Below are 11,426 nucleotides of genomic sequence, written 5' to 3' on the forward strand. Positions count from 1 at the left end.
ACAGCAGGAGGAAGAAGAGCTGGGTGGCTGACTGTCCAGAGACTGGGAGGGGGTCGGCAGAGCCAACTCCACAAATACAAAAGGGACAGGGACACGCTTGCCTGCCTCTCCACGCAGACCGAACACGCCCCCCCCCCCCCCCAATGGCATCCCTCCCGCTCCGATGACTTGGCACAGCCTCCTGACAGTTTACAACACAGGCACTCGCCATCCACCGCCCACTCTGCACAGGAGGACCCCAGAGCCGGATGCTCTGCAGCCTACCAGCTGCAGGCCCTGCCAGCCCTCCCTCTCCTCCAGGGCTGGGTTTTTCCAGCCGGAACCTCGCTCCCTCTACGGCGATCTCTGGAAATTGGTGTCTGACGCGGCTGCTCCTGCCTATTATTTATTTATTTCTTCTTTTCTTCCCGCTGAGACCCTCCTGTCAGAAGGAGAGCTGCAGTCCGGAGACAGAGAAAAGCAGAAGCTGCAGGGAGAGCTGGGAGCAAAGAGGAGGTAGAGAGGGACTCCCAGACACCCTTGTCTGCTTACCCTAGAGGACCATGAGCACCGGGCAGGAAGCCAGGAGAGACGAGGGAGACTCCAGGAGAGGCCAGGAAGCCTCGCTTCGGGACCGAGCCCACCTGAGCCAGCAGCGCCGGCTCAAACAGGCCACCCAGTTCTTGCACAAGGACTCGGCTGACCTGCTGCCTCTGGACAGCCTCAAGAGGCTCGGCACCTCCAAAGACCTGGTGAGGCCCCTGCCCTTTCTCTTCTCCATCCATATCCTGTGTCTGGGTCGTGGGGAAGGTGGTATAAGGGGTAGAGCCTCAGCCTTCAGATTCCTCTCTCCTGTTCAGATGAGGGAGATGGTTCGGCCAACTTGCAGACCCCAACACTCCCCAGATCCTCCGTTGGGGATGTTTCTTGGCACTGAGGGTCCCTGGGCTCGTAACTCAGTTTCCACCGTTTTTCTCCCTTGGAGCCCAAGGCTCATCCTGGGGACAATGGAGAGTTATGCTGTTCAGTATAAGCCTAGGGGATCTGGGAATCCTGTGGAATGGGCATATGAGACCAGCAAAGCCTGGAGGATTCGTCAGCTTAGGGTTATGATTCCCTGCTTTTAGATTCCTTCAAAGCTTCCTGTGAATTTGCCTCATTCCTTAGACCTGGCCCCCCTTCTTTTGCCCTTTGCCAGCATCAAAGTATTGAGGGTCTTCTTGGCAGTCAGGGTCCACATGGCTCTGACCTGGACTACCAGTCTCTATGTCTGTGTCCTTCTGTCCTTTCCTTCCAAACCACTGCAGCAATTCTGGCCCCAGAGAGAATGGGCTCCGGGGTTACTGTAAGGAGTTAAGGGGCTCAGGGTCAGCTGCATACTGTCTTTGCCCCCAAAGATAGAATGGTTAAGAACACGAGCTTAGGAGCCACCTTGTTTGGGACCAAATTCTGGCTGTAATTCAGAAAGTTATGACTCTGCCTTGGTTTATTCATCTGTTAGAAGGGGATAAAGTGGTGAGCATCAGGCTGGGAGAGTTACTTGGGCTTCTAGATCCTTAGCATGGGGACAGTGCCTGGCTAATAGAAACACCAGGGAAATGTCATCAGGAATCTTCTAGCTATGGTTCCATTTAGCTGTTGTGTTGGCATGAATTCTGGAGAGTCCAGAGAACACTGAATACCATTCGGTGGGAGCCACTTCTCCCGGGGGCAGACACATCCCCTGTTGCTTTGGCTGATCTGGCTTTTCCTTTCTGTCCTGCTCCTCGCCTGGGTTTTCCCTCCAGGAATCTCCTAACCCCATCCCAGCAGCCCCACAGAACACAGGAGACAGGCGAGGAAGAGGGAGGGGCAGGGAAGCAGGTTCTTTGGTGTCCAGGGGTTTGGGCTTTGTGCTTCTCCATATAATCCTACAGCTGTCTTGCCCAGAAGTTGCCCTGTGGACACTGCCACCTCAGAGTAGCTGGCCGAGTCTTTTGATGTCAGGGCTTCTCACCCTTCCCCTTTGCCTTACCACCTGCACAGATCTATAGTATGTAGCTCCTATAACTTTGGGAATGAAGGCGCAACAGTCTGGGAGCCCTATCTCCCTGCTTGAGATAGCTCTGGAACACACTTGCCAACAGTGAGGAGGATGGAGTCAGAGCGGAGAGAAGGGCATGGGAACTGCTTGGGCCCTGAGCTGGCTGCACTTTCCCAGGGCTAGCAACTTGCTGCCAGGGTCTCATGAGGCCAAGGGTGGAAAAACAATCCCAGGCTCCCAGGGTCAGGTGGAGGATTGTGTGGAGCCTGGGAGGCTATAGCCATTCTCCAGGAAACTTTTTTAATTTTTTTCAGAGTCTCTATGTAGTCCTGCTGGTCTGAATTTGCTACGTAGCCCAGACTGGCTTACAACAGTTTCTTTTGACCTTATAAACAACAGGGTTGTAGTTTATTTCTGAGATAAGTCTCACTACGAGGCCCAGGGTGGCATAAACTAAGTAGACCAGGCTGACCTCATCTTTGTGGTGATCCTCCTGCCTCTGCCTCCTGGGTGCTGTGATTACAGGAGTGAGCTAATCATTTGAGACTAAAACCAACCACTTTATTTTGTGTCTTTTCCTTTTTCTTTATTTGTAGTACTGGGTATGGGTCCTTGTGCATGCTAGGCCAGTTTTCTATGACTGAGCCACCCCAAATCTCCAAGCCAAGGAGGCACTTATATGCTGAACTAGGCCCTGGGACAGAAAGATGGGCAAGACAGATCTGACTTGAAAGCCTTTCTAGGCTGTGGTGGGGGTGAAAGCCAAAAATAACATCTGTGAGAACCATGACCAAATGAGCTATGAAGAAGGAAGAGGGAGGACAGTATAACCCAGAGGCCAGGCCTGCAGTCAGAGTAGGAAGCAAGGCCCTTCTGCTCAATAGAGTGTGAGAGCTATGCATGCAGACTGGCCTAAGGAGAACTCGGAGGAGGGTTTCCAGCAGAGAGGTGAGCAGGAGTGGAGCTTGGGGTAAAACAGGCTGGCCAGGCAAGAGGAGTAGTGTCACCAGAGCAGGAGAGCAGTGTGTGTGGATTATGCAGGCAGACAGCAGCCAGGTCATCTAGGGATCAGGTTAGAAAATACAGAACTGGGTGTACTGGTTCACACCTTTAATCCCAACACTTGGGAGGAAAAATAAAGTAGATCTCTGTGAGTTCAAAGCCAGCCTGGCCCACATATCAACTTCCCAGACAGTCAAGGCTACCTACATAGAGAGATCCTGCCTCAAAATAAACACCAAAGCAAGCAAGCAAGCAAGCAAAAAAACTAAAAGAAAAGTAACAACAAAAAATGAAAACAGGCTGTCACTATGTGTGTGTATATGTGTATGTGTGACATATTTTATACAGGAGAATAACGCTTACACTTTTTTTTTTCAAGACAGGATCTTACTTTGTAGACTCTGGCCTTGAACTCACAGAGATTCAGTTCTTTCTGCCTCCTGAATGCCGAGATCAAAGGTGTGTACCACCACACCAGTTACTTCCTTTAAAAAACAAACAAACAAACAAACAAACATAGCCTACGGTGAGCTTGAACTCATGGCTATTCTGCCTCAGCCTTCTGAACATTGGAAATGTCTAGGTATACACAACCTCATCTAGCTTATACAGTTAAGCATTTCTCAAACCTGAATGTGCAGGAGTCTTATTGAAACAAGATTAGAGGCTGGGTTTGACGGCATATGTCATTAATCTTAGATCTTGGGAGGCAGAGGCAGGTGGATGTCTGTGAGTTCAAGGCCAGCTTGGTCTATAGAGCTATTTCCAGGTCAGCCAGGCTACAGAGTGAGATCCTGTCATAAAACAAACAAAATGAAGACTTGGCCAGGTGGTGGTGGCGCATGCCTTTAATTCCAGTACTCGGGAGGCAAAGGCAGGTGGCTTGCTGTGAGTTCGAGGCCAGCCTGGTCTATAGAGTGAGTTCCAGGATAGGCGCCAAAACCTACACAGAAAAACCCTGTCTCGGAAAACAAACAAACAAACAAAACAACAACAACAAAAACCAAACCAAACCAAACCAAACCAAAACGAAGACTCAGGGCTAGGGGAGCAGCTGAGTGATAGAGCATTTGCCAGGCATGTGCAAGCTCCTGGGTTTAAATCCATGCACCAGAAAACAAGAACAAAATCCTTCATTCAGGAGGTCTGAGGCTCTGCATTTAGACAGGCTTTAGAATGTCATTAAGGGGCAGGGGAGGAGGGAAGAGAGGGGGATCTGTGATTGGTATGTAAAATGAACAAAAAATTTCTTAATAAGGAAAAAAAACAAACCAAATGAAACAACAACAACAAAACAAAAAGAATGTCATTAAAACTGGTGGTTTAGGGCAGGAGAGATGGCTCAGAGTTAAGAGCACTCTTCCAGAGGAGACAGGTTTTATTTCTAGCACCCACATGGCAGTCCACAAGCATCTGTAACTCCAGTTCCAGGGTATCTGATGCCCTCTTCTGGACTTTATGGGCACAGGCATGCATATGGTGCACAGATATTCATATAGGCTAAACACTCATGCACATAAAATTATATCTATCTATAGCTACATCTCTGTCTATCTAGCTTCCTATCTATCCATCCATCTCCATCTCTCTCTATATATATATGTATATATACATATACGTGTGTGTGTGTGTGTGTGTGTGTGTGTGTGTGTGTGTGTGTGTCTTAAAATTCTGTATATGTTGACTTGCAGACCACACTGCGAGTAGCAGGGCTTTAGCTAAGTCAGTGTAGAAAGACAAATCTTGGAGCCAGGCTTTTCTGTGAGTGAGTAAAGGTGTCCAGTGGCCCAACAGAATTGTGGGAGTCTGGACACATCAGGTGTCCCTACAAAGACAGGAAGCTGAGCTGGCAGAATACAAGCAGTGATTGGATGGATGAGGGTGGCTGCAGATGAGAGGTCAAAAATGATGGCTCATTATTCTACCCTGGACACTCTGCTTCTATCTTTAGAAAAATATCTTCCCTTTGAGCCACTAAAGCCCTGCTGGCCTCGTACTTAGCACATAACTGAGGATGACCTTGAACTCCTGATTTTCTTTCCTCTGCTTCCCAATTGCTAGGATGACACACCTGTTCTTCTACCAATGCAAGGCTTGTACCATACTGAAATTAGTTATGAGCCTCTGTGTAGGTGCTAGGGATTGAACCCAGGTCCTTTAGAAAAGCAGCCAGTGCTCTTACCTGCTGAGCCATCCCTCAGCTACTTTCTTACTGCTCCTCTGATCTGGGGTAGAGCTGGGACAAGCATCCTGTGGTTTGCAAGGCATAAGGTAGGGAAGCAAGTAACCTGGATCCTGGGCTTAGATCTGCTTTCACTGTTCTGTGATGGAGCCAGCAGCCACACAGCGTGATCCAAAGACGCCTGGTGGAGGGGAACCAGAGGCGGCTTCAGGGGGAGTCTCCCCTGGTGCAGACACTGATCCACGGCCATGACAGCAGCAGGACCAGTGGGACACAGGTTCCAGCTCTTCTTGTCAACTGCAAGGTAAGAGGTCTCCCAGGGTTCTTCCACTTGCCTGCTGAGCCTGCTCACTTCCCCAGCTCTCCTTTCTGCCTTGGCTGTCAAAAGGTGGAGAGAAGTCATTTCTCTCCTTTTCTGTCCCCACATCCGCTTTCCTGTCCGTCTCGCCTGTCTTCTCTGTGTAATGCCATCCGTCAGCAGTACCATGCTCCCATGCGTTTATCAAAGTATATTTAAATGTGAGTATCCTTTACTGTGCTGCACACATTGGGAAAGTATGCCTGAGTACAAAAGGCCCATATTCCAAGGTGAGAAAAATTTTACTTTTTAAAATGTATGTATGTGTTTGTGACGTCATGTGTGTGTGCAGTGGCCAGAGAGAGAGGCTGTTGGATCCCCTGGAGCTGGAGTTGCAGGCAGTTGTGAGCTGACTCAGGTCCTCTGAGCGTGGCAAACACTCCTAGCCACTGAGCCATCTCTGTAGCCCCAAGGCTCCTCATCTCTGGAGCACCCACTTGCTAGTGGAACATCCCAATAAATGTCCACTGCCTCTGCCCAGAAGTCTTATTTCCTGATCTCCAACCATCCCTTGTCCACATTCTTCTTTTTTAAGGCTCAGCTCAGATGCTGCCTCCTGCTTGAAAGCTTTTCTCTGTCCAGCAGGAAACAGCTCCCTGTCCTCTCCAAGCTCTGAGGCACTCAATCCACGATCCTTCTATAGACCTTACAATGTGGAGTCATACTTCATTTCTTTTACACTGCTGAGGGATAGCATCCACTAGAGTATCTACTAGTCATACATCTTACACAGTAGATGCTCAATAAATGTTTGGAACAAGAAAACTTATTTCCATGTGTATGTATCCACGTGTTCACCCTCATGCCTGCCAGTATCCCAAGGCAGTGAACTTCCATTCTTGGTCACCCAAATCTGAGTGTGTGCACAAGAGCTTTGTCTTCTTAGCCTCCTCATGACCTGCAGCTCTTTGACCAGGAGGAGGAGGCCCTCAACCTCCCAATGACTCCTCTAAACAAACAAGATAGCCATTCTGGCCCAGAACTTTCTCAACTTAGTGGACTTGCCATGTGGAATACAACTATTTTTGTTTGTTTTTGAGACAGGGTTCCTCTTGTGTAGCTTTGGAGCCTGTCCTGGATCTCACTCTGTAAACCAGGCTGGCCTCGAACTCACAGAGATCCGCCTGCCTCTACCTCCTGAGTGCTGGGATTAAAGGCATGCACTGCCGCCACCACCTGGCTTGATTCCCTTTTGGGAGTCAGTTTCACTTTTGAGAACTTGTTCATTCCCTCCACCCATCTCTAAAAGGGAATGATCAGAGGGCCCAGTCCCCTCCTGGGGGACTCATCAACCCATCACTCTTTCATTTTTAGTGCCAGGACCAGATGCTTCGAGTGGCTGTGGACACAGGGACCCAGCATAATCAGATATCTGCTGGATGCCTCAGGCGCCTGGGGTAAGAGTGTGACCTAAACCAGGCGGCAGGGGTGGGATTTCCTTCCTCTCCTTTTTTTGTTTTTTACTAGACTGGCCTCAAATTCAACAACCTCTGCCTCCTGTGTGTGGTTTGTGACTACAGGCCACACTTGGGTTTGGGATGGGGTTTCTTTTGGGGTGATGAAATCCTTCCCAGTATCTAGTGAAGATGGTTGCACTCTGACATACTACTGAACACCACTGAATTGTACACTTTTTGTTAATTTTTGAGACAAGGTTTCACTGTGTAGACCAGGCTGGCCTAGAATTCAGAGATCCGAGTGCCTCTGCCTCCCAAGTGCTGGGACTAGGGGTGTGTGCCACTATGCCTAGCACTGAATTGCACACTTTTATGGAGTGAATTTTGCTGGGCCTGGTGGCTCAAGTCTGTAAACCTAACATCTGGGGGTAAAGGAAAACTGGGAACCCAAGGCCAGCCTTGGCTACATAAGATGTATGAGACAGCCTAAGCTCCACAAGACTGTTTCAAAAAACACAGCTTTCCCCCACCAACCCAAACAAAACCAACAACCAAAATGAATCTGATGGCATACAAACTGTATCTCAGCACATATTGTTTTTAAGTGGGGGGAGGTTGGTCAGGCAGCTCTGGCAGGAAAGGGTGGAGCCTCGCCTAGGTCAGGGACTGGAAGAGAGCATAGATCAGTATTGGCTTTTTAACAGTGAGGGGCTAGGAGCGGGGACTGTGGTGGCTATAACCCTTGCTTTCTAACCACAGGTTAGGGAAGAGGGTCCCAAAAGCCCCAGGTGGGGACCTGGCACCTGGGCCACCAGGTCAGGTGGAACAGCTGGAGCTAGAGCTGGGGCCGGAGACTGTGGCATGCTCGGCCCAGGTGGTGGGTAAGTCCTCCAGCCTCTCACCTCTTCTGCACGGGACAAGGGTAGAGGTTTTCAGCCTGTCAGCACATGGTCCCAAGACGCTCAGATCATTAGCCACTCTGCTGTTCTCAACCTTGGGGTGGACTGGGAAGGACAGGGGTGAGTGCTCAGAGGAGGTCATCAGTCAGAGATGCAACCTCATTTCCCAATGGTTCCTGCAGATGTGGACAGCCCTGAATTTTGCCTGGGACTGCAGACTCTGCTTTCCCTTAAGGTAAGGCACCCATGCTTGGGCCTGACCCCAAATTCTAGGAGAGGTGGAAGGCTTAAGGTGGAGGCCCAAAGTAGGCTGTCGAGGAAGATGGAGAGGTGTGAAACTTGGAACTTGCTTAATTAGTCCCAAAGGTAAAATCAAGAGAACGGGTTCCCTCTCTGAAGGGGCAGGGGCATGGGAGCAAGGGGAGGCAAAGGAAGGGGTGCAGGTGCGAGCTGGCAGGGAGGTGACCACACACCTGGGGTCCCCATGGCAGTGCTGCATTGACCTGGACCGTGGAGTGCTTCGGCTGAAAGCCCCCTTCTCGGAGCTGCCCTTCCTGCCTCTGTACCAAGAGCCTGGCCAGTGACCAGTGTCTCAGCCAGTCCCTAGGGCGACACCGTGCCTTAGGGGAAGAGTGGTGTGGAGTGGGACGTCACCTGAGCAGGGCATCTGGAGACCACCGCATTAGTCTCTTCTCACCACCCTGACCTCGCAGTTGCCACCCCCGTCTCTGCTTCTCCATAGCTGCCCTCTGCCCCAGGAGTTCCTACAGAGTATCCATGACTCCAAGGTCCTGGCTTCCCGCTTCTCTCTTATCCCTTCCCAAGAGCACAGCCAAGTCAGTTACAGAAAAGGACCTATGGAAAATGGACTTTGGGGTTGAGGATTTAGCTCAGTAGTAGAGTGCTTGCCTAGCAAGCGCAAGGCCCTGGGTTCGGTCCTCAGCTCTGAAAAAAAAAGAAGGAAAATGGACTCTGTCCTGGCTGTGGGGGTCAAGGTCACCTGCTGCCTCCACCTGTCTGAAGTCCAACCCAAGCACTCCTCCACTGCCCTTACCACTAATCTCCCACCTCTAGGGCTTATCTGTCACAACCAGACTCCCAGCCTGTGTGCCAGCCGCTCCTGACACCTGCACTCATCTGCTTAGAGTTGGGTGGGAGTGACAAGTAAGTAGGACTGTTGTCTAGGAAGGTCCAGTCCCTGAGCTGAGTGCTTTCAGTCATTGTCTTTTCTGGGCTGCAGATGTCTGAGTGTCTTTCTGGCTGGGCTGATTCTCAAATCATGGTTAGAGGAAGAGAGACAATGGTATACCTAACCCGAACTAGGGAACCGGGTCCCTTACGTGGGAACTAAATACTAAGCCTAGGGTAGACCAAAGAGGAACCAGGACACAGCCTCACTTTCTTTACTTTCAAGAGCAGGCCAGCTTAGTGTAAGTGCCATGGTACCTGGTCTCATCCTCACTCCCTTACCACCTTGCTTCAAGACCTATGCTCCTTCCCCAGTCTGCCTCCTACTGCTGCTGTAATGGCAGACCTGGCCCAGGGCAGGCCCTTAGCCTGCTTCTGCATTAGAATAAACACTGGTTCTCTAAGCCATGTTCTTCTTCTCTGGTCTCTTCCTCTTACCTCCAGGAGCCCACAGTACCTCTGCCCTCAGACCCACAGGGAAAGTGTGAATGGAGTCCCTCTCCCAAGCAGGAATACAGGCTTGTGAAGTACAAATCACACTGTATGTGCTGCACAAATACACACGCAATCGCAACAAATCAGTATTTACCTCCATTGTGAGCAATGGACTCTAACATCCTCCATTTTATTTTACTCCATTTCGTTTAGTTCAAAAGCCCTGAGGGTTGGGGAGATGGCTTAGTGGGGAAGAGAAGAGCACTTGCCACACAAGCATGAGACCCTGAATTCAAGCCCAGCACCCATGTAACAGGTTCAATTCCAGCACCCACATGGCAGCTCACACCTGTCTGTAACTCCAGCTCCAAGATCTGACACCTTTACCCCGACATACATACAGACAAAACACCAGTGAACATAAAATAAAAATAAATTATATTATATATATATATGTTAAAAAAAATGCTGCTTGGGCGGTGGTGGCACACGCCTGTAATCCCAGCACTCGGGAGGCAGAGGCAGGCGGATCTTTGTGAGTTCGAGGCCAGCCTGGGCTACAGAGCGAGTTCCGGGAAAGGCGCAAAGCTACACAGAGAAACCCTGTCTGGGGTGGGGGGGGGGGAGCTGCTCAGATGCTTGTAACCCTAGCACTGTGAGGCGCAGACACAGTAGATCACTTGTCTTACTGATCGGCTGGCTATATGAAGCAGCAAGCCTCAGGTTCAGTGAGAGACCCTGTCTCAAGGGAATAAAGTGGAGGGAAAGAATACAGGAGACTGGACATCCTCTTTTGACCTCCATATTCCATTACCCATGTGTGCATGGGTAAATGTATATGTACACACATATAACATACAAACCCTAGCCACAATCCATCAAAGGATTCTCACCTGTAATTGGAAAAATACTTACTCATAGCACACACAATAATGAGCAGATAAAAACATAAATGGCTTAAACTATGTTTTTTTTAAGGTAGGGTCTTACTATGGTTGGTCTGAAACTTGCTGTGTAGATCAGGCTGCCTCGAACTCAAAGAGATCCACCCGCCTCTATCATCCAAGTGCTGGGACTAAAGGTGTGTGCCACCATGCCTGGCTCAATTATATAATTCTAATTACAGTCCAAATTGTTAATGTCTTTTCTGTTTGGATTTTTAAGATAAAATCTCCAAATGTGACCCACGATGGTCTCAAATTTGCTATGGAGCCTTGGCTGTCCTTGAACTTATAATCTTCCTCCCAAGTACTGGGATTACATTGGCACATATCACAGAGGACAAGCTGCAGGTGTCTACTTTTGTTTGTTTGTTTGTTTGTTTTTGGTTTTGTTTTTTTCGAGATAGGGTTTCTCTGTGGTGTTTTGGTGCCTGTCCTGGATCTCGCTTTGTAGACCAGGCTGGCCTTGAACTCACAGAGATCTGCCTGGTTCTGCCTCCCGAGTGCAGGGATTAAAGGCATGCGCCACTACTGCCCAGCAAGGTGTCTACTTTTTTATAGACAGTAGAGTACTTGGGAAGCTCTCAAGCAGCACAATACTTTAGAACAGCCCGACAATGGTGGCGCATGCTTTTAATCCCAGCACTCGGGAGGCAGAGCCAGGCGGATCTCGGTGAGTTCGAGGCCAGCCTGGTCTACAGAGTTCCAGGATAGCCAGGACTGTTTCACCGAGAAACCCTGTCTCAAAAAACCAAAAAAAAAAAACCAACCAAACCAAAACTTTAGAATATGGCAGGGCCAAGGTGCAGCTGAATAGCAAAGTGCTTGGCTAGCATGTGCAAGGCCCTGGGCTCCACTTCTGAACAGACACATACACACAAACAAAACAAAAAAACAAACAAACAAAAACCAACCAACCACCATCACCACCAAAATCAGAAAGAGAGAGACAGAGAGATAATGACAAAATGAGAAAGCCCTGACCTAGTTGCTTCAACAACTGGAAGAACACAGGAAGATGA

General features: G+C 49.5%; 1 protein-coding gene across 2 annotated transcripts; it reads left to right on the plus strand.

The window, feature by feature from the left end:
• The first annotated feature begins 242 nt into the window (after window positions 1-242).
• On the plus strand, window positions 243-9,432 carry Nrip2 (nuclear receptor interacting protein 2). Of its 2 annotated transcripts, XM_059256919.1 has the most exons (6): window positions 243-731; window positions 5,341-5,490; window positions 6,859-6,941; window positions 7,701-7,822; window positions 8,023-8,075; window positions 8,332-9,432. In XM_059256919.1, exons 1-6 carry the CDS (start codon window positions 543-545, stop codon window positions 8,422-8,424), a joined length of 690 nt encoding a protein of 229 aa, XP_059112902.1. In that variant the 5' UTR covers window positions 243-542; the 3' UTR covers window positions 8,425-9,432. The 2 variants fall into 2 exon arrangements, with proteins under 2 accessions (XP_059112902.1, XP_059112903.1); XM_059256920.1 differs by lacking the exon at window positions 8,332-9,432 and having other exon boundaries at window positions 8,023-8,296.
• Window positions 9,433-11,426: the final 1,994 nt, after the last annotated feature.

Source organism: Peromyscus eremicus, chromosome 3, assembly GCF_949786415.1.
Source record: "Peromyscus eremicus chromosome 3, PerEre_H2_v1, whole genome shotgun sequence".
Lineage (NCBI taxonomy): Eukaryota > Metazoa > Chordata > Mammalia > Rodentia > Cricetidae > Peromyscus > Peromyscus eremicus.